General features: G+C 49.5%; 1 protein-coding gene across 2 annotated transcripts in view; it reads left to right on the forward strand.

The window, feature by feature from the left end:
- Nucleotides 1–20546, forward strand: part of ADAM9 (ADAM metallopeptidase domain 9) — a 1404333-nt gene extending 1383787 nt beyond the window's left edge. For both annotated transcript variants that reach the window (XM_069617919.1, XM_069617920.1), the window contains one exon: nt 19632–20546. In XM_069617919.1, the coding sequence (XP_069474020.1) occupies nt 19632–19707 (76 nt within the window). In that variant the 3' untranslated portion in view covers nt 19708–20546. The remainder of the gene's footprint in view (nt 1–19631) is intronic.
- The last annotated feature ends 2796 nt before the right edge of the window (nt 20547–23342 follow it).

Raw genomic sequence — 23342 nt, forward strand, 5'->3', positions numbered from 1 at the left:
CTTCTAAATTCAATTTACCAGAGATGCTATTGGGCACACTTCTAAATGCAACTTTCACAGAGTGGTTTATTGGGAGCACTACTAAATTCACAGCGAGGTTATTGGGCACACGTTTAAGTGCAATTTTCACAGAGCGTCTACTGGGCACACTTCTAAATGCAATTTTCCAGAGTGTCTATTGGATACACTTCTAAAATCAACTTTCACAGGAGCCATTGGTAGCGCTTCTAGATGCAGCTTTCGCAGGGGCTAATGGGTACACTTCTAAATCTCACAGCGAGGTTATTGGGTACATTTCTAAGTGCAACTTTCCAGAGTGTCTATTGGGCACATTTCTAAATGCAATTTTCACAGAGCGTCTACTGGGCATATTTCTAAATTCAATTTTCCAGAGAGGCTATTGGGCACACTTCTATATGCAACTTTCCAGAGTGTCTATTGGGCACACTTCTAAATGCAATTTTCACAGAGCGTCTACTGGGCATATTTCTAAATTCAATTTTCCAGAGTGTCTATTGGGCACACTTCTAAAATCAACTTTCACAGGTGGTAGCACTTCTAAATGCAGCTTTCACAGGGGATCTTGGGCACACTTCTAAATTCCATTTACCCGAGAGGCTATTGGGCACACTTCTAAATGCAACTTTCACAGGGGATCTTGGGCACACTTCTAAATTCCATTTACCCGAGAGGCTATTGGGCACACTTCTAAATGCAACTTTCACAGGGGATCTTGGGCACACTTCTAAATTCCATTTACCCGAGAGGCTATTGGGCACATTTCCAGACTTGACGGAGAGGCTGTAGGGGACACTTTGTGAATGCACTTTCACATGCTAACATTCACAGTTCCATCTAGATGCGACGCAGGTCGATATTCATAGTTCCATCTAAGAGTGGACATGCTGACTTACACAATTCCATCTAAGAGTGGACATGCTAACTTTCACAATTCCATCTAAGAGTGGACATGCTAACTTTCACAATTCCATCTAAGAGTGGACATGCTAACTTTCACAATTCCATCTAAGAGTGGACATGCTAACTTTCACACTTCCATCTAAGAGTGGACATGCTAACTTTCACACTTCCATCTAAGAGTGGACATGCTAACTTACACAATTCCATCTAAGAGTGGACATGCTAACTTTCACAATTCCATCTAAGAGTGGACATGCTAACTTTCACACTTCCATCTAAGAGTGGACATGCTAACTTTCACACTTCCATCTAAGAGTGGACATGCTAACTTTCACAATTCCATCTAAGAGTGGACATGCTAACTTACACAATTCCATCTAAGAGTGGACATGCTAACTTTCACAATTCCATCTAAGAGTGGACATGTTAACTTTCACACTTCCATCTAAGAGTGGACATGCTAACTTACACAATTCCATCTAAGAGTGGACATGCTAACTTTCACACTTCCATCTAAGAGTGGACATGCTAACTTACACAATTCCATCTAAGAGTGGACATGCTAACTTTCACAATTCCATCTAAGAGTGGACATGCTAACTTTCACAATTCCATCTAAGAGTGGACATGCTAACTTTCACACTTCCATCTAAGAGTGGACATGCTAACTTTCACAATTCCATCTAAGAGTGGACATGCTAACTTACACAATTCCATCTAAGAGTGGACATGCTAACATTATGGCAGTCTGTGTTATTTGGAGGTAAGATAGAGTGGCATGGGCTTTCTGCAGTGGAGTGATTGCTCTACTCTCCACCCATACCACACTCACGGTTTTGGTGGTGTCTGTTAGTTGCTGGCTTCATTGGCTTCCCTTGCGGACACCTGCAGACACTTCTTGGAGCCGCCTCTGTTGGAGCCGCCCTTTGCCTAGGGGCCCTTAGCCGTGGGGGCTGCACGAGCAGAGGGCTGCCCTGGGAGGACCGGAGATGAAGGGCGAGAGGACCAATGGGAGCAGGGCGGGTCGGGTTGGGAGGGAAAGCAGGAAGGGGAGAGCAGGGGATACGGGCACACAGGGACACGGGAAATTGTGCTATTTTTTAAAATCAGGGCCAAAATGGAGGTCGGAGCAGTGGCAGTACCCACCTGCACAGCTCGAGCAAAAGGCAGCAGGCATGGCTAGCGTCGTCGCTAGACCAAGACATGGTGGGCCAAGCAGCCAATCGGCTTCCGTGGGCGGGCTGGGGAGGCGGGAGCAGCAGAAAAAGCAGGAAGGGGAGAGCAGGGGATACGGGCACACAGGGACACGGGAAATTGTGCTATTTTTTAAAATCAGGGCCAAAATGGAGGTCGGAGCAGTGGCAGTACCCACCTGCACAGCTCGAGCAAAAGGCAGCAGGCATGGCTAGCGTCGTCGCTAGACCAAGACATGGTGGGCCAAGCAGCCAATCGGCTTCCGTGGGCGGGCTGGGGAGGCGGGAGCAGCAGAAAAAGCAGGAAGGGGAGAGCAGGGGATACGGGCACACAGGGACACGGGAAATTGTGCTATTTTTTAAAATCAGGGCCAAAATGGAGGTCGGAGCAGTGGCAGTACCCACCTGCACAGCTCAAGCAAAAGGCAGCAGGCATGGCTAGCGTCGTCGCTAGACCAAGACATGGTGGGCCAAGCAGCCAATCGGCTTCCGTGGGCGGGTTGGGGAGGCGGGAGCAGCAGAAAAAGCAGGAAGGGGAGAGCAGGGGATACGGGCACACAGGGACACGGGAAATTGTGCTATTTTTTAAAATCAGGGCCAAAATGGAGGTCGGAGCAGTGGCAGTACCCACCTGCACAGCTCGAGCAAAAGGCAGCAGGCATGGCTAGCGTCGTCGCTAGACCAAGACATGGTGGGCCAAGCAGCCAATCGGCTTCCGTGGGCGGGCTGGGGAGGCGGGAGCAGCAGAAAAAGCAGGAAGGGGAGAGCAGGGGATACGGGCACACAGGGACACGGGAAATTGTGCTATTTTTTAAAATCAGGGCCAAAATGGAGGTCGGAGCAGTGGCAGTACCCACCTGCACAGCTCGAGCAAAAGGCAGCAGGCATGGCTAGCGTCGTCGCTAGACCAAGACATGGTGGGCCAAGCAGCCAATCGGCTTCCGTGGGCGGGCTGGGGAGGCGGGAGCAGCAGAAAAAGCAGGAAGGGGAGAGCAGGGGATACGGGCACACAGGGACACGGGAAATTGTGCTATTTTTTAAAATCAGGGCCAAAATGGAGGTCGGAGCAGTGGCAGTACCCACCTGCACAGCTCGAGCAAAAGGCAGCAGGCATGGCTAGCGTCGTCGCTAGACCAAGACATGGTGGGCCAAGCAGCCAATCGGCTTCCGTGGGCGGGCTGGGGAGGCGGGAGCAGCAGAAAAAGCAGGAAGGGGAGAGCAGGGGATACGGGCACACAGGGACACGGGAAATTGTGCTATTTTTTAAAATCAGGGCCAAAATGGAGGTCGGAGCAGTGGCAGTACCCACCTGCACAGCTCGAGCAAAAGGCAGCAGGCATGGCTAGCGTCGTCGCTAGACCAAGACATGGTGGGCCAAGCAGCCAGTCGGCTTCCGTGGGCGGGCTGGGGAGGCGGGAGCAGCAGAAAAAGCAGGAAGGGGAGAGCAGGGGATACGGGCACACAGGGACACGGGAAATTGTGCTATTTTTTAAAATCAGGGCCAAAATGGAGGTCGGAGCAGTGGCAGTACCCACCTGCACAGCTCGAACAAAAGGCAGCAGGCATGGCTAGCGTCGTCGCTAGACCAAGACATGGTGGGCCAAGCAGCCAATCGGCTTCCGTGGGCGGGCTGGGGAGGCGGGAGCAGCAGAAAAAGCAGGAAGGGGAGAGCAGGGGATACGGGCACACAGGGACACGGGAAATTGTGCTATTTTTTAAAATCAGGGCCAAAATGGAGGTCGGAGCAGTGGCAGTACCCACCTGCACAGCTCGAGCAAAAGGCAGCAGGCATGGCTAGCGTCGTCGCTAGACCAAGACATGGTGGGCCAAGCAGCCAATCGGCTTCCGTGGGCGGGCTGGGGAGGCGGGAGCAGCAGAAAAAGCAGGAAGGGGAGAGCAGGGGATACGGGCACACAGGGACACGGGAAATTGTGCTATTTTTTAAAATCAGGGCCAAAATGGAGGTCGGAGCAGTGGCAGTACCCACCTGCACAGCTCGAGCAAAAGGCAGCAGGCATGGCTAGCGTCGTCGCTAGACCAAGACATGGTGGGCCAAGCAGCCAATCGGCTTCCGTGGGCGGGCTGGGGAGGCGGGAGCAGCAGAAAAAGCAGGAAGGGGAGAGCAGGGGATACGGGCACACAGGGACACGGGAAATTGTGCTATTTTTTAAAATCAGGGCCAAAATGGAGGTCGGAGCAGTGGCAGTACCCACCTGCACAGCTCGAGCAAATGTGCGCACACAGCCAACCGGTTCCGCACATAGAGAAAAATAATTAGAGGGAACATTGATCTCAGATGAATGTTGCCCCTCCTTAGCAACGAATCACCTAGCATCCATGGCAACCTCCAGTCGCCGCGGCGAGCAGCGTTTCGTGTTAATAAACCCCGTCGTCCAAGGTTTTTCATTTGGTTGCTTCCCCTTGTTATTTTCACCGAATGAGGAACACATGACCCATCTGGCAACAGTCTATGCATGACATAATGGTGCCAGAAAACTATCAAAGATTATTGGAGGAACTATCATGAGAGAAGTAGGTAATGGAGGAATGCATTGCTATACATATCATTGCATTGCACACTTTTTCACTGTACATGAAGGAACTCATTTGCAATCATAGCCATTGTCTACACCATGCCTCATAGAAGTGTAACTTTAAAAACCTTTCCATGTTACATAGTGAAATCATGAATGCATTCTTTTTTGAGTGTTGGATACTGTGAAACATGTAAGAAGTAACTACCATTGCCTGTATAACTACATAAATGCAGTACTACACAGAAACCATAAAGACACCACAAACATGACCATATGCAAGGGAATTAAAGTAAGCTGCAAAAGGAGCAGTATTAGCAAGAAATGTTGATAACATAACTGATTATCTTCATGCACAGAAACAGTGCTATGTTTTATGCTTTCCTCTTCCCCTATATGTATATGTATCATATGATTTGAGTGAACTGTAAGGAAAGTAGTGTAAGAACATATGACAGGCGTGTCGTACACAAATATAGAACCTTTTCAATAGTTTGTTCCTGACTGTTAGTGAAGAAAAGCACCTGCCCTACTTATGGTAGTGAATAAAAGAGAGGGAGCCAAACATGTGATGTCATGAATGAGATTTGTGATGCCATTTTTGATGTCATGGGTGTTAGTTCTTGCAGTGCACACTGGTGGCACAAGTTATGGTTGCTTAGCTTACCATAACTGTGGAATTTAAGGGGTTTGTCGGTTTTACCTGTAACCATAACGTCCCTGTAACGTTTTTCCATAGAATTTCATAGGTTTTTGCTAGTGCAACTTAACCATAATTTCCCTTTAACAATGTTTTTGTTAGTGATATATATATATTTCTGAGGCTTGTGGATCTGCTTAGATCACATGTTCTGCATAGTCCGACATCTAGTGGTAGTCGCAGAGTATTACAAGATATGCTTTCGAAAGACGAAAAACAGATGTCGACAGGGCGTCTTAGTAATACTATCCCTAATGTGATGTGTACTATACCCATGGTTCTTCATGCGTCGAGGTCCCTCCGATTGTTTCTTTCCATCATCATGGTCGGTCGCAAGTTGCAGAGTTCCTTTCCAGGCTGATGCCCTTGACTAGTTAAAAGTTTATTCGTAGACTTTTCCTTCTTTCTTTACTGTCCGTTTTTGCTGCAGTGTCATCCAACTGCTCGACGGACAGCCCCATCGTCGACGACTTCATTGAATCGACGACCAGACGCTGCCTTCACAGTAGGGGGAGAGGCGGGAGATTTTTCATAGAGACTCCTTTTAGAGAATGCATATTCTGCCACCCCTTTTCCCTTTCTCCCGCCTAAATGCTCTTTCCTTTTACGATGGAAAAAACAGCTACCTGTCATAGAAAATTCCTGTGCAAGGACATTCACCGAGTGTGCACTTACTGTCTCCCTAGGGATCACCCTGAAAAGCTTTGCAAGTGCTGCAAAATTTTCCACCCGAAAACTCTCAAAGACCGCCGGATCAAGCGCTGGGCTGTCCACACAATGCAAGCCAAAGCCTCCATCAACGTGACAGAGGATTCCAGCAAGGGCAGTATCAGTGTCTTTAGTGACACCGAAGGCGACCGGGGTTCCTCGGAACCCCATGTGCGGACCCCCGACTCCACTAAGCAGGCCTGTGGCTCTGTGACGGAGACAACACCCGGCAGCCATAGTGCACACACATCCAGACACACCAAGCACATAGCCCATGGCCGACATTCGACAAAATTGTCCACGGAAAAAGCCTCTAGATCTTCCCTGTCCTCTGGGCCTTCGCCTCATGACAGGCCTCTGAAACCAGCCCCCAAAGTCGGTTTGGGCACCGTGAACAAAAACCGGGAGGCGATAGGCACATCAGCATCCCTAAACATACAACAAAAATGCAAGAACTAATTAAAAAAAAGTCCCTGCTATCCTGTTAAAGACAAAGTCACCAAAAAAATAAAAATCCTCTACGCCTTTGTCTTCCCAAAGCTTTCAGGTTATGGGTTCCTCACACTCTCAGGGCTATGCATAACTAGGATCAGGCACCCTCCCGAAACACCCCTATCCCTTCAGGCTTTCCACCCTCCTGTGACTGGATCCCTGAACAATTCAACAGAATTATGAAGAGGATGTCATGCTTTGTTGACTTCATGGTCAAGCATCCAGAAGAACTAACGTCCCTTAGAGACGCCTCCCAGTCAGGGGCTGCAAAACATGAACCCCCTGCCAAAAAACCTCAGCTTCACCCACAGCCAAGCACTTCTGTCCTAGGTTGCCTGGCCTCCACTTACCAAGACCACACTCAAGACATGTATGATATTGATCTCTCAGGGTCGCAAGTCTCTCAAGGAGACCTATACAGTCAGGACCAGTACTACGATGACATCTATGTCATCCAGTCGCCTGACCACCAAGATCAGCCTGTAGCAGATTCACCTGTAGATAATCAGCTCCAATACAACGAACTGCTGCTGAAGTCTGCCCACCATTTCAGTATTGACACCCAGAGGCACAAGGAGACAAGGACTTTGTGGGGGACATTCTTGGCGACAAGAAGTCTGCCATTCAGTTTATCCCACTGTTACAGTATATACAAAGACGTATAGAGCCCTCCTTACTTAAGCCTAACCTCACAAGGGCGGTTAACCTTAGAATCTAAAAAAACGATTCAGGCCTGCGCTACAGACCTCCTGTGTATTAGTGGTAAGCTAAAACCTGACTCACTGGTCGTCACCACTACCAGAAAGAGGTATGGCACCCCTCTGGCATCGGCTGAAGACCGGCCAGACAAAGAGAGTAAAAGAATATACATTTTCGGAAGGAAGATTGCCTCCTCAGCGGCATATCAAGCTAGAATTGCAAATAATACTACACTCCTAGCTAGTTATGGCTGCCACAAGTGGGATGACTTGGAACACCACGTTGAAGCGGTTCCAGAACCTCTAAAATCACAATTATCACAAGTACTAAACACCAACTCAGAGGGCAAGCAAGGATCTAACTGCATCCTTAAGAATAGTCTTGATGCAGCAGACAATGCAGGCCGCATCATTGCAGAAGGCACACTCATCAAGCGCCACGCCTGGCTCAGACAGTCTGGTTTTAAATTAGAGACACAGGCCACCCTCCTGAACATGCCAGTGGAACTTAATGTCCTTTTAGGTAAGCCTGTCAAAGATGCCCTCAAGAGCGCGAAGGAAGAGTATGACACTCTTAAATCCCTCAGCCAATTAACTAACAAATCCTACGTACAATGGGGCTCCTCAAGCTCCAGAAGGTTTCAGGGTCTGGGTTTACAACGCTCTTCCGGATACACTCACGGACGACAGTCTTCAACTTGGGTCCATCGCAAGGACAGTCTTCCTCTTCTGGTTTACAAAGAGGAAATAAAAGATCCAGAGGAAGAGGCAGAACGTCACCTGGGAAAGGCTCCACCAAACAATGACGCACCGCTGCAGGTTCCCTCCCATGCCACCCCAGTAGGTGGTTGAATTTCACACTTCACCCACGCAGGGGAGGGGATAACGTCAGAAAAGTGGGTGTTGTCCACCATTGCAGTCAGGCATTGTATCAAACTTTTACAAAAGCCACCCAACTGCCTGCCAAGACACAGAAAAATGATGCCAGAAGAGCAGCGCATACTATTAGAAGAAGTAAAGACACTACTGGAAAAGGACGCCATAGAGGTTATATAACGTGTCTTTCACCATGGCCACATTTTCTTTTGGTCTCTGGACTGTGGTGTTGGAGGCAGCTGAAAATGCCCTGTTGGGAGATGAGAGCGGGCTTTTGAAATCCATGGTACAGGGTGGCAGTGGGCAGCACATCAGATCTTGCAGTCGGGCCTTGACTCATCCGACTGTGTTGCACATGCTATGGCCAAGGGTACGGTCATCACAAGGCCCTCCTGAATGAGGACCTCAGGGTTCATGCCGGATGTTCAAACGAAGCTCTTGGACATGCTTTTTCATGGGAGTAATCTCTTATTGACAATTCTCTTCTGATGTTTGTCTTCAAAAGGCACTGCCACAGGTTAGCTGTAGCTGTTCAGCAGCCCAAGGCTTCTGCTCAATGAGGAAGGTGGTTTAGTCCCTTCTTCTTCTCTTATGCCCACAGTGACAGGGGTCGGGTACCATCAGGCAGACAGCAGACACACTCCCCCCTGCCTCTGCTGGACAAAAGACTAAGGAGCTAAGAGAGGGGGCATCACTGATTCAGCAGTGCCCTCTGCAACCCAAAGCCCTTGAAAAGAAGACTTCAATCACCATACCTCTGTGTGGAGGGGTTTCCCTGTTCAGCGAGAAATGGCATTGTACCAGGTCCGATGCTTGGGCCTTGCAGGTCGTGGCGCAGCGTTATTGCTGCCCCTTTGTTCAATGCCCTTCACACCATCCTCCTACCAGCCTCACCTGTTGGGGCTGGTCTGCCATCTTTAGCGAATGGTGCCAGAGAGCTAGTGCCATTTCCAGAACGTTGGTATTCTCTTTACTTTCCTGTTCTGAAGGAGACGGGGGCTTGCTTCCCCTTCTGGATGTGAGACTCGTGAACATGCACCTGCGCCAGGGCAAGATCAAAATGGTCCCAATTCCTCCAAACCTGCGATCTGCAGGACTGGCTGGTGTCCTTGGACCTCCAGGTCACCTATTTCCATGTGTCAATACATCTCAAGCACTGGAAGTATCTCAGGTTTGTGGTGGGGTCCACCCACTATCAATTCAAAGTCCTGACATTTGGCCTATCTTCTACACTCAAGGCCTTCACCAAACCTCTGGCAATGGTTGTGGCTTGCCTCAGGTGGAAACCATACATGTTTCTACCTGGATGACTGGCTCATCCAAACTCGGTACCCAGGCCAGATGTCAGAATGTCAGTACCGTACATGCAGGCTGTTGCACAGTTTGGAATTCTCCATGAACTTCAAGAGGTCCCATGTTTTGCCATTTCAGACAGTTCGATTTATGGGTGCTGTTCTGGATGCTTACTGCGTACTAGAGCAGGTCCTTCCTTCCTCAGGCTCGAGTGGCAAACATCTTTCAGATGGTTCACATCAACCAATCCCAGAAGAGGGTTTTGGCCTCGGCCTTTCTGTGCCTACTAGTTCATATGGCTTCATGTATTCTGTGGGGTGGCAGAGGCCTGGCTGCGCATGAGGTCGCTTCAGTGGCAACTCCATTGTCAGTGGTCTCAGTTCACGGGCAACATGTCAGAACTTATACAAGTCTCGGACTACATGTTGCAGGATCTCGTGTGGTTGTTCTTCAGAGACAATCTTCTGAAAGGTTCATTGCACCATCAACCTTGGTTCCATCTGATAGTGGCCATGGATGAATCCTTGAAGGGTGGAGCACTCACCTGTTCAACCTTATGGTGAGCGTACTTTGATTCCGACTAACTCCTGAGAGCACATCAGTTTGCTGGAGCTGAAGGCGATCAGGCTGGCCTTCATTGCCCTCCTCTCAATTTGAGGCAAGTGAGTGATGGTGCTCACGGACAACAAGGTGGCCACGCTTTACCTCAACACACATGGAGGTGTGGGGTCCTTGCCTCTGTGTAGAAAAACAAAGCGACTGTCGTTCTGGACTCTGTAAAGCGGTGTGTCTCTGACAGTGGACATGTAGCTTGGACAGAGAACGACATAGCGGGTCCTCTGAACAGGCATACTTCAGCATTCCACGAGTGGGAGCTCTGCCAGGAATGTCTGGAGGAGATCTTCTCCCTGTTGGGGACTCCTCAGGTGGACCTCTTGGTCTCAAGTGTCAGCAAAAAGTGCAAGTTGTTTTGCTCCAGGTCTCGACAGGGAGCTCTAGGGATGCACTCACAGTAGATTAGGACTACGATCTCCTCGATGTATTTCCTCCGATTCCTGTCATACGGTTAGGTCACGAGAGGATGTGCCTTTTCAGGTCCTAATTTCGTTTGATTGCTCCAGACTGGGCCCAGAGAATGGGGTACCTGGAACCTCTGAACATGTCCCTCTGTCTCCTCCCTCATCCCCCCCATGTGCCTCCTTCGAGAGTGAACCTCCTCTCCCAGTCAGAAGAGGGGGGTCCACCACCCGAACATCATCAGTTTAAACCTTCACGCTTTGCGGGAGAGATACAAAGAAGGGGATTTGTTAAATGACATCCTGGATGTACTTCTTTCAGCTCGGAGGAGTCACTTACTCCATTTATCCCTACAGGGTTGGTACATTTTCGGGTTGTTGTCAGGGTAAGGACCTGGACCCTTTCACCTGTCCTACTTCCCCTGTTTTGGATTGCCTGCTTTCGTGGCTGGAGCAGGCCTCCAAATTGGCACTGTAAAGGGGTGTCTGGTTGCCATATTGTTCTTTAAAAGAACCCCTGACCAATGCTCTTTCTTTATGATCCCCAACGTTATGCATTTTTTTCAGGGATTGCACAAACAGTTTCCACCACCCCAATGTGTTGTTCCTGCAAGGGATTTGAATTTAGTTGACTGTCGTGATTGTCGCTCTGTTTAAGACCCTGAATTCATGTTGGTTAAGATAACTCGCCTTTAAAGTGATTTTACTCTTACTCCCCCATTCCACGAGATGAGGGAGAGAGCTCCAGGCGTTATCTATGAAACCTTCCTGCTTTAAAAGTGGAAGATGGATTTGATAGTGTACCATCCTTCCTTAGGTGATCGCGAATTTCCATCTGTCAAAAAATATCCATCTTCTAATGGATTCTTTCCTCTCTACTATTCCTCCTTGTCTACTACTCAATCTCCTCATTTGTAGCCTCCTTCTCTCCTTCTCCTCTTTCATCTCCTCCCCTCTTTAGGGTTTCTTACTGCCTTCTTCTTCATTCATGAATAATTGGCTAGCTGCTCTCTGATGTTACCTTCTTCTCTAGCGACGGTCTTTTCATCTCTCCACCTCTAAGTCACTAATCTTTCAACCTCCTTCGACAACTCTCCAAATGTTGTCAACTTCCCAGCCTCCTCCATTGTCTTCTCGCACCTCCTTTAACACCTTTCCACCTTCAGAGCAACTCTCCAACCTCAGCCTTCTGGTCTTCCCCCACCTCCTACAACAATTCTCCACCTTCCTTCAACAACTTTCCAACTTCTGATCTTCTCCCATCTCCTTCAACAACTTCTCACCCACTATCTCCTTGCTCTTTCTCCTGCACTACACTCTCCTCCTCCACTCTCCTCTCCTTTCTCGTTCTGCTTGCCAACTTCCTCCAAACATTGCTCCTACAACCCACACCGTGACTGAGGTTGTGTTCCTTTTTATAGTACACTGGCGTCTCCCTTTGGCTGGTTCTCTGCCTATTGGCCTGCCTCTGGATTCTGTGAGGGCAAAGCCCAGGCTGTGATTGCCCAGTCTCTAGTGACTCCCCCAGGGGCTGAGACTGAGGCAGTAAAAAGGAGGTGGATTTCATTGGACTGGTTTGCTTTGTACTGTTAGTGTACTGTTAGTGGTTGTCTGGTGGACTGGTAGGTTTATTTTTGACAGGGTTGATTTTGTAGTTCTGTCATTCCTCCTTGGGGTGTTATGCAGCCTGGGCTTGGCTTTTCTCTCATAAAGAATCTGTGTTTTCAGGATCCACTGAACAGGTGTGATAGCAACGGATCGCACTGGGTTCTGAGCACACTGTTTTCTCTGACCGGAGGTTCCTAAACTCCTCAAGAACTAAAAACACATGTAGAAGCTAGCAAAGACGTATTGGATGCTCCTACAGTATTTCTGTATTTATAGGTTATAGTTCTGGACTTATAGAGCCTTGTATAATTTCCATGCTGGGGAAGAGTTTGTCCTTGAGGTCCTCTAGTCTGATTTTTCTTGGGGCTTTGCCTGTAGCCTGGTATGGGCTGCACTGCCATGACCTGCATTGGATTCTTGGTACACAGAGGAATTATGATAATTGTAGGTTACTTGTGACAAACCCAGGCTAAGTCACTGAGTCCATCATGGTGCCCCAGAGGATCCCACATTTTTCTCCTCAGGCCGCCCTCCTTGTGTGTATGATGGCCCCGGTTACTAAGGCCAACGCGCTCTCTGCACCTAAGTACAAGCAGGTGACTGTGTTGCAGCGTTTGGTGAGTGTCAAGTAAAACAGGAAAATATTGTTTGTAAACTATGAATGAGTTAAGTAGATTAACTAAACACCAATAAAAATAAGCTTGATAAAAAAGTGGCACTTATTGTAACCATAGATCAGGTATGCCCTATCTTTTTCCAACACATAGTTTGTATACGTAACTTACTGGGTTTCCCATAGATGAGCTATTGTTCAGTCTAACTCTAAACAAGAGGGTTGTGAAGGATTTACAAGTAGATGAAAGTGTACACATCATGCTCTTGCAAGCATTCCAAGTGTAACCTGGTTCATGAAAGTCAACAAAACTGCTCTGATGTCTTTAATTTCTGCCAAAACTTCATCCCCAAAAATTGATCTTCTGGTTAATGATAACTAGATATGAAACTTAAAACCAATTTGCACACAATAATTCTATATTTATAAATGTTTCCAATTGCTTGTTTAAACATCACACAGCCCCAGGCATAAAGGTGGGATTAGCAAACACATCTGGGGGAGGGGTGAGCTGGAGGACAAGGTCCCATATTTCTTCTCTGCTCTTTTAATGCTAAAGAGTAGTTTTAACTGTTGTGGATGGATAAAATATAGTTCTCCAGCATGGGGTCTGGCATGGATTCACATGCTCATGAATATTCCCCGTCGTCAGGCTGGGAATCCTCGGTAAAGAAAAAACCAGTATCAGTTTCGTTTCTGATCTGTCTTTCGTAGTAATAACCAATCACTGGTCTCTGCGTCATACTGACCACAGCCAATGACTGCCCTCTACCTAAGCACCGCCTCTGGCAGCCATCTTCAGATTTTTACCGCACGTTCATGTGTTGGGATCCTCGTGCTATTGCTCTCGAGCGTTAGTGCTATTTTTCGCGCTTTTTCACAAAAAACTTCGATTCTTTCGGTCAAAAGAGCCTCAAGCTCCACCGATCCTACATCCGATCAACGGGGACCCGTGTCGGATTGATCTGTGCCCCTCAAGGGTGAAGATTTCGTCGAGCTACACTTCGGAGGACTCCAGAAGCTTCTCAGGCCCGGTCTCGGAGATAGCCCAGGAGAAGGGAAGCTCGACGCCCGGAAAGCTGTTCAGGGTCTGCCCTGGATGCCAGCTGCAGAACGTCTTTAAGGAGGACGAACACTCTTTCTGCCTTTACTGCCTTCATGAGGACAAGACGCACGTGGAGAAGGACTGTGCGTTTTGCGGCAACATGTCGGAACGGACCATGAAGGACCGCCATCAACGTCTCGCCAACTGGCTGGAGGGTAAGAGCCCGTCTGGCGAGAAGAAGAAGAAATCCGAGCGGTCTTCTAAGACCTTTGAGGGCGCCCTGGCGACGGGGGCCCAACATAAGGCCAAGCACCGCGAGTCCGCTGGCACCGGGAGCGCCGAACGGTCGGGCTCTACGGGCGCCAGGCAGGGCGCACCCTCCCCGGCACCATCAACCACGAGCCAACGCTCTGGGTCGGGTAAGAGGAAGGCCGAGCACCCGGCGAAGCTCCTGGAGAGGCCCCGGTCGAGCTCTAAGGCAGAGGAGGAGCATGGCAGTGCCCCCTCCCTCAAGGATAAGGCGGTGAGCGCACCTAAGGTGGTGAAGGCCTTGATCCATCCGACCAAGCCCTCTATCGAAACGGTCGCGGCGGCCCTGGCTCAGCCTGTGGTGGCTGCACCAGTGGTGGCGACCTCAGGGCCCAGAATCTCCCTGCCTCCTCGGAGGGAGTCTTCTTTTGTGCCCATCGATAGGACCCCCGTGAAACCCTCCGTGGGGAAGAAGAAGGGGGGGCAGGGCGTCGTCGTAGATTCGGCCTCAACCTCAGAAGAGGAGCTGATCGAGGTCTTAAGCCACGGCCTAGGCGTGGAAGAAGGCCAGCCCGTCGGAATGGACCCCGACGCAGGTGACGACGACGACATCGTCGAGGATACCGACGGGGCCCCTGCTCGCCCGTCGGACTCCCCTCTGCCAGCGCCGCAAGACAACTCGGCGGCCATTTTGTTGGCCATACAGTCCTTATGCTCCGAGATAAGGACGAGGCTACCGTTACCGACGGAGGAACCTCTCCCGTCGGGGGATCCAGAACCGGGACCTTCTGGTGTTCCCCCTACCAAGAAAAGAAGGATCCCTCCACCACCTCCTTTTCAACCGTCGCGCCCCGTCCAGCCCTCCTCCCCGTCCACCCGAGGGGATGATACGGGGACTGACACGGCAGCGACGGGTACGGACGACGAGGCATACGATGAGGATTTTCCGTCGTCGCCTCCCACCAGGGCTTCTCCGCCCGACGAGATCGGATCTTTCCACTCCATGATCTCCAGGGCTTCCGAGCTTTTCCAACTCTGCCCTGAGGAGAAGAAAAAGGAAGGCTTCCTTTATCAGCGGCGCGAGGCCAAGAGGAAGACGGTCCTCGCAGTGCCTCTGTTGGACGACATTTGGGATGAGGGCCTTTCCCTCCTCAAGAACCCTTCCACGACGCCAGCTAGAAGAGACCGGTACGAGAAAAAGTACCGGGTCCCGGACACGGCCCCCCTATGCCTCCGGGCGCAGCCTACCCCGGATTCCGTCGTCTCCGCGGCAGCCAGGAAGAAAGCGGGGGGGGGGGTGCGGCCTCCACATCGACTTCCCCGCCGGACGGCGAGGGAAAGAAATTGGATGCTATGGGACGTAGAGTCATCTCGTCGGCAGCGACGACGATTAAAGCGGCCAACGCCTTGGCTATCGTGGCCCGCTACGACAGGGAGCTCTGGTACAAGATAGCTCCCCTGCTGGATTTTCTGCCGGACGACAAGAGGGCGGAGGCCCTGGAGATCCTGCAGGAAGGTGAGGTGGCCTCGGACCACGCCATCACCGTGGCGACGGACATCGCCGACACTGGGTTCCGCCAGCTGGGCAACGGCGTTTGCCTTCGACGTCGTGGATGGCTCAAAGCTACGGACTTCCGGCAGGACGTACAGACCAGAGTCCTGGACATGCCCTTCAACGGGAACAACCTGTTTGGGAAGACAGTGGACGATTCCCTTCAGGCCATCAAGGCGGATACTGAGACGGCCCGGGCCCTTGGAGTCCTGCAGCAACGACGGACGCCCTTTCGGAGCGGCGGAGGCAAGGGCGCCTCCAAAGGTTCCGGCGGCGGTTTCGCTTCCTACCGTCAAGCGGCCCGCTCGTCGTCGCAAGAGGCCTACAGAGGACGAGGCAAGTCTAGCGGACCCCGCCGTCGTCGCCAAGGAGGTCAAGGCGGCAAGGCCGCGTCCAAGCAGGATTGAACCGGCCGTGGGGTCGGGCCCCCACCGAAGCACCCCGGTGGGAGGCCGGCTGGCGGGCTTCGTCAGCGTGTGGGAGTCCATCTCCACCGACCGTTGGGTGCTGGACGCCCTGGCCCGGGGCCACGCGCTCGAGTTTCAAAGAAGGTGCCCGCGCGTCCCCCCCGTGGCCAGGAAAGAACTTCACGTCCCTCAACTTTACTTCCACATTTCCATCCTAAAGGGGCACCGAAAATTCCTCAGATTCGTGGTCCAAGGGCGTCATTACCAGTTCAAAGCCCTTCCCTTCGGACTACGGTCGGCACCCAGGGTATTCACCAAGTGCCTCGCACCGGTGGCGGCGCAGCTGCGCCGCGAGGGGATTCACGTCTACCCCTACCTGGACGACTGGCTCATCCGCGCCAAGACGAGGGAGCTCGCCGTGGTCCACACGGCAAGGACCGTCCAACTCCTCACGGACCTGGGATTCTCCGTGAACTACGCCAAATCCCACCTGGTGCCCGCGCAAGTCGCACTGTTTCTGGGAGCGAGGCTCGACACAGTGTCCCTTCTGGCCTCCCCGTCGGATGAGAGGACCAGGACCATCTTGGGCAAGGTGCAACGGATGTTGGTGGCCGACGCGGCCAAAGTGAGGTCCATCAAGTCCCTCCTCGGGATGATGTCTTCCTGCATCTACCTCATTCCCATGTGCAGGCTCCGGATGCGCCCGTTGCAAGAGTTCCTGGATGCGCGCTGGATCCAGACGACGGGCAGCTTCGAGGAAAGGATCAAGCTCGACGAGAGTTTCCGACGAGCGATACGGTGGTGGGGCACCCGCGCGCATCTGACGGCGGGCATGGACTTCCAGACCCCAGCCCACCAGGAGACTGTGACCACGGATGCCTCCCTGGAAGGGTGGGGAGCGCACACCGAAAATCTGCACGCAAGGGGACTCTGGCTCCCGACGGAGAAGTCCCTGCATATCAACGTCCTGGAGCTCCGTGCAGTGTTTTGGGCCCTCAGGTCCTTCCTTCCGTCCCTCAAGGGCAAGGTGGTGAGGATATTCACCGACAACACCACCACCATGTTTTACATCAGGAAACAGGGCGGAACCAGGTCCCCAGCGCTGTCCAAGGAGGCGCAGGACCTGTGGCATTGGGCCGTCGCCCAAGGGATTTTTCTGGTGCCGTTTCATCTGGCAGGGATAAAAAACACCATCGCCGACTCACTCAGCAGGGAGCTGCGCTCGTGCCACGAGTGGGAACTACGGCAGGATCTGGTGGATCGCCTCTTCCGACGGTGGGGCACACCCCAGATCGACCTGTTCGCGACGGCGACGAACACCAAGTGCCGGAGGTTCGCCAGCAGGTTTCCCCAGACGAGGAGCATGGGCGATGCTTTCTCGTTCCCCTGGGAGGCCCTGTTCCTCTACGCGTTCCCTCCCTTGCCTCTGCTAATCCGGCTCGTCAACCAGCTCAAGAGGTCACGGTGCAGGATGATCCTCGTCGCACCTGCGTGGCCGAGGCAGATATGGTTCCCGGACCTTCTGGACTTGTCAGCGTCCCCGCCGATCAAGCTGCCGGCGGACGCGGATCTACTCTCCAGGGAAGGAGGCGCCATCCTCCACCACGACCCGAAGTCGCTGAACTTGCAGGCCTGGCTCCTGCAGCGCTAGAGTTTGGAGGATACGACATACCGGCCGATTGCAGAGAGGTTCTTGCAAAGGCCAGGGCGTCCTCGACTCTTAAATGCTACGGACACAAATGGAAGAGGTTCTCTGTCTGGTGCCACGCACAGAAGATTAACCCTCTACGGATTACGGCTCCCCAAGTACTGCCGTACCTGCTGACGCTGGCCAAAGCTGGTCTGGCACACGCGTCCATCAAGATTCATCTTGCTGCGATCTCCCGATACACCAGAACCACGGGGCGGGCGTCCTTGTGGTCTCATCGTCTGGTGAAAGAGTTCATGAAGGGACTGTTCAGATCGTTCCCGCCGGTGAAGGCTCCGGCCCCGGCGTGGGAGCTCAACGTGGTGCTGACCAAGCTCATGGGACCTCCGTTCGAGCCTCTGCACTCGGCCCCGTTGAAGTTTCTATCGTGGAAAACAGCTTTTCTTGTGGCCATCACCTCCGCACGACGAGTGGGAGAGATCCAGGCCCTTTCCTGCAAGGCCCCGTACTTGATTTTCCACGACACGAGGGTAGTGCTCAGGACGCACCCCTCCTTCATGCCCAAGGTACCGTGGACTTCCATCTCAACGAACCCTTGGTGTTACCTGTGTTCTTCCCGTCGCCTTCGTCGCCGGCTGAGAGGACTTTGCACTCGTTGGATGTAGCTAGAGCGCTGAAGTTCTACGTGGACCGCACGAAGGGTTTTCGGAAGACGTCACAACTCTTTGTGAACTTTGGACCGGTCAATCAGGGGAAGGCTCTCTCGAAGGCTTCCATCTCCAGATGGCTCTCCGGCTGTATCATGTGCTGTCACCGGTTGGCAAACCGACCGCTGCCTGGCCGTCCGAGAGCCCATTCCACCAGAGCGATCGCAGCTACCACGGCGTTCCTATCTGGTGTGCCCCTGCTGGACATATGCAGGGCTGCTACGTGGAGGTCGACGCACACCTTCACGAAATTCTACTGCGTCGACCGGGATTCCAGGGAGGAGTCCAGGGTCGGCCAAGCAGTGCTGCGCAACCTGTTCGCCTGAGGTGAGCCTGGTGAGGAGGTAAGATGCTTAATGTTGAGTTGATGTGATGCTTAATGTTGAGCCTTTGCCACCTCCCGTGGTTGTGCATGTGTGTACTGCTATGTATTCTTTATTCATGAGCATGTGAATCCATGCCAGACCCCATGCTGGAGAAGGAACAAGTTACTTACCTGTAACTGTTGTTCTCCAGCATGGGTCTGGCATGGATTCACATGCGAACCCTCCCGCCTACCCCTCTGCGGCTCTTCACTTGGTCATACTGCCACTTCACGTGCTTCCAAATCTGAAGATGGCTGCCAGAGGCGGTGCTTAGGTAGAGGGCAGTCATTGGCTGTGGTCAGTATGACGCAGAGACCAGTGATTGGTTATTACTACGAAAGACAGATCAGAAACGAAACTGATACTGGTTTTTTCTTTACCGAGGATTCCCAGCCTGACGACGGGGAATATTCATGAGCATGTGAATCCATGCCAGACCCATGCTGGAGAACAACAGTTACAGGTAAGTAACTTGTTCCTTATACTTTACTGAAAGTAGGTCAAACAATCTTTTTAGTTTTGCACTAAGTGCTGGAAAGGTATAAAGCAATCTGAATAAAAAGTTGTCAGTGATGCTAGTGATTGTGTCAAACCAAGAGATTTTAATGTTTCTTACTCCCTATACAGTTCAGTCAACAGACTTTGGATAGTAGTTGTGTATAACAAGCAAATACATGTATTGAATCTGAGATAGCATCCAATTTTCTTAACCAAGTGGGGTCTGATGAATCACCCAAATTGCTTACTTTTATTGAGATCCAGTGATTGGCTGTAATTTACCCCAATCACTCATTTCTAAAAACCTTTTGTTGTAAATATCCAATGTGATCCAAACATATAATTACAAAATAAAGTGATATTTAAAAAAAAACAGATTTTTACTGTATTGTTACCACCTTACTCATAACAAAGGCACTTAATGTGTAATGCGTTCAGTGCATTCGCTACCTACGTAGTTGTCAAACTATCAAACAGTAATCAATATGTTGATTTCTTTTTTTTACAGACCGCAGCTACCACATCAGAAACCACCTTCGGGAAATTTGGTTCCTAGTCGGCCTGCACCTCTACCTCCAGTATAGCTTACATAGTAGTTTCTGAACATATAAGGCATTTTCGCTTACTGAGTGATCATGCTGAAATTATATTTATCACGCTCGAAATGAGTGGCGCCAAGGTTCCCCAGAAACATTTTCTTCCTCTTCAACTTTGGACCAGATGAATGCTGTATAAATGGAAGAAACGTAAAACAGAACATGCCTGTGATGGATAAGACCCCAGAAATGTGGTATTGCCAACTGACGCTCGGAAAGAGAGTATGACAAGTCTGCACTAGAAGAATACATCAGTTTGCTGGTTTTTCCACCTTATGCTAAATACTCCATTTTGTAATGCAGTAACTCTTGGAATCAATGCTATGTATTAACAGCCTCTTGCTAATGAAGAATACTTTCAAGAGGACATAAGACATCCGAAATCTTTCTTCTCCATGGAAGTGTTACTTTGGGATCGACTTGGTAGATAACGTGAAAGGCCACAGGCAACAACTCACTTGTTTCAGATGAAGACTATTGTAAACAAACAAAAAATATGACTTTTTAGACATTTATTAAAAAGAATCATTAAGGCCCCTGATTGTAGAGAACAAGATGTGAATGTGAACATTTCTTAATACATGAAACAATCTTATCCATAATTGGCTAGTACAGCCATGATAGCATCTTTACTTTATTTCCATTAATATTGTAAAATAGCTGTAAAGCTCAGACTTGGATGTCTCTGTTGTGCTATCAGATGATTGAAAAGAAATGCGTGTTTTGTAATGTTCATAGTATGCCTCGTCACTTGTTTTCATCAGGTGCCAAAAAGAAAGGTACTGCTCCAGTTCCGAAGTAAACATATTTAGGTTTTGAAGGCTGCAGATGCTGAAATATGATTTGGGCACAGCCGGAAAGCACAGCAATCGTGCTTTATGATGAGACAATTTCCTACACATTCTCAATAACATTCAACTTTAAGACAGCCACTGTAGAGTCATGATGGATCTGCACACCCTCCTCATTGAAACCTACCGCAGAGCAACGCTTGCCAACACATGATTTACAAGTCGTGTATTCATTTAATTTCATGAGAGGAAAATGCAGATTTTCCAGAGTATGGTAGGGGCCTCATTTTATTGGACAGGTATTATGCATTCTCTTGCCAACCAAAAGCGTTTTTTCAAAGTACACATTGCTTAAACTACATTTTCCAAAAAACGTTAGGCTTGAGCTACAAAACATGTCAGAACACGTGCTCCGCATAAATGATGTGTGTCCAGTGATCAAGGTCACCTGTCAGTAGAATACTTTCTTTTCTTTTTCTACAAGAATGCAAATAACAGAACCGTTTTAGATTCACGTTTTGCTTCTGGTTGTATCCTTGCACTGCCAGGAGTGGTTGTTGCAGGCATTGCAGTTAATTTCACACTCAGACCCCCCTGAACCTGTAAAAACACGCAGGTGCGCACACCTGCATCTGTAAACAATGTACTCTGCTCAAATATTATGACTGTGTTGCTTTGTCCTTTAGAACTGCAGTTAATCCTGACTACTTCCATTTGCAAAGGCAGGCTTACAGTCCCCACCAATCTATAGTTTCTTTGATTTGGTCACATATATACATTTCCTAAGGATCCAGGTGCCAGACCTGCCCTCAGTGGAGTACCTCTTAATTACACTATTTCGGTGCTCAATATTATTTATCAGTATCCCTGTGGCCTGAGGGTAGCTTTGGTCATATCATGGCCTTTATGCGTCACTGCGGGTGGAAACTGCTTGTAGAATGGCATCCTTGCTAGCACTGTGTATGTCTACCAACCTTTTGGTCTTTCTCTGCATTGCAGCTAATTGGGTCTGTGCCCAGTTTGCATGCTGACAGCCCGTAGTTGTCAAAAACCATACACAGCCACACTAGGCTCGTCAACACCACTCATCTCCTAGATTCACCCAGTGGCTGTGGTTTCTCCTGGGCCCCTCATGGTCACTAAATTGCACCAAACCTTGTTAAGGTTTAAACCTTTGACACCCAGGATCTCAGAAAAGTGGAAAAATGAATAACCAAGATAATACTATCATTAAATACAGTAAAACAATAACACTAATGCATGTCAATAAACAATCAAAATACCGGAACAGCAAATGGGAAGAGCCAATCACCCGCCCAATGCTGCTCGCCTACCATTTGTTTCTGCCTACAGTCGGGACCCATTGCAAGAGAAAAAAAAAGGTTTGTCGCTGCTACTCCATCCGCAAGAATGAGAGGAAAACCAATGTGGGAGGAGGCTCCACCATTGATGTGTTATTTAAGAAAAAAGAGCCCATCAAGGACACCGATTTAATTACAATTGCATAGTGCCAGATTGGATAAACTTCCAGGTTGCTCTTGCATTTACTTTCGTTGTGCCTATTGCTTTTCCTATTTGTGAGTTCATGTACAGTTCTGTTTTAAGAGATGTGTTTAAAGGGTTAATGTGATCAGTTTAAGAGCTTGCAATTAGCACAATATGATACTGTCAGGAAAGATACTAGCAGCAGGTGTCTGTTGTGCGAAGGTTGTAGCTCTAATTCATCTTAAAACTCTCTTTTCACATAACTCTCTGCCTGCGATAGAATGAATTTTCTTCGAGGAAAGATGTCCAAGATTGTTAACTTTCCTTATTTGTCGCCATGTGTTCATGCTATGAAAGAAATTACCTGTGACTCATGGTTCATTTTCATGAAGACAGGCCCAATAGACCGCAGGACAGTTCCATACTTCAAAATCATGGGTCAATGTAAGCGAAATGGAAGCCACCGACAGGGTGGACTGCCTAGCTCTTCTATGGTGCAAAAGCATGTGTCACACATTCCATGCCTAGTAAAAAAAAATAATGCCGCATATTAATGGTTAATTTCTATCTATTCATCAGAGGTGGCAGTTCTCCTTAATGAGGAAACCAGAAAGTCAGTAGTGCTCTGCTTATGACCCATTGTGTGCCCTGTAACACCTATGCTTTAAAGTTATAGACAAAAAGATAAGATAGTTCAGCGTGTTTACCAGGTTCTGCTAACATGTCTCTGCAACAAGTCACAGATTCCAAACCTAATGGGCATGTGCAGTCTCTTATCTTTCTAGGGTGGTGAATTGAGATCAGTGACTTTGCCTAAAGTTAACACATTGGACCTTATTTACAAAGCGTTTTTTGCAATGGGGTTTTCCCATTGAAAACTGCTTTTGTAAATCAAGCCCTCTGTCTTTACAGCAGGTTTAAACTGCGATATTGTGGCAGTAAGTAAGTAAATACTACATTGCTAATCGGAATCGGAATACTGCATTGCAGTCTTTCTTTACTACTGCTACCAATTAAACAGTGAGCAGAGAAGTTAAAAAGCACACAGTAAAACAGAAATCCCTCTAAAGGAGGAAACAAAGGATTAGATGGGTAATGCATCACTTTGTGGAGAGACCCACAGTCGACAAAATCAACAACCATGTGAGACAAGAGCTCACTAAAAGTGCTAAGGACGTCTATGTTCGCCCTGAATTCCCATAAGGAATCATTGTAGTGTCGGTCTTCTCCAGCACTTAAGTTTAAACAATACAAATCTGGTCGAAATGTGCTTTTTTGTATTGTATCACATAAAATAACGCGAATGAATACCACAAAACATCTAATTTATACACAGAGGGGGCATGG

The sequence above is a fragment of the Ambystoma mexicanum genome, chromosome 10 (assembly GCF_040938575.1).
Source record: "Ambystoma mexicanum isolate Mex_15411 chromosome 10, UKY_AmexF1_1, whole genome shotgun sequence".
Lineage (NCBI taxonomy): Eukaryota > Metazoa > Chordata > Amphibia > Caudata > Ambystomatidae > Ambystoma > Ambystoma mexicanum.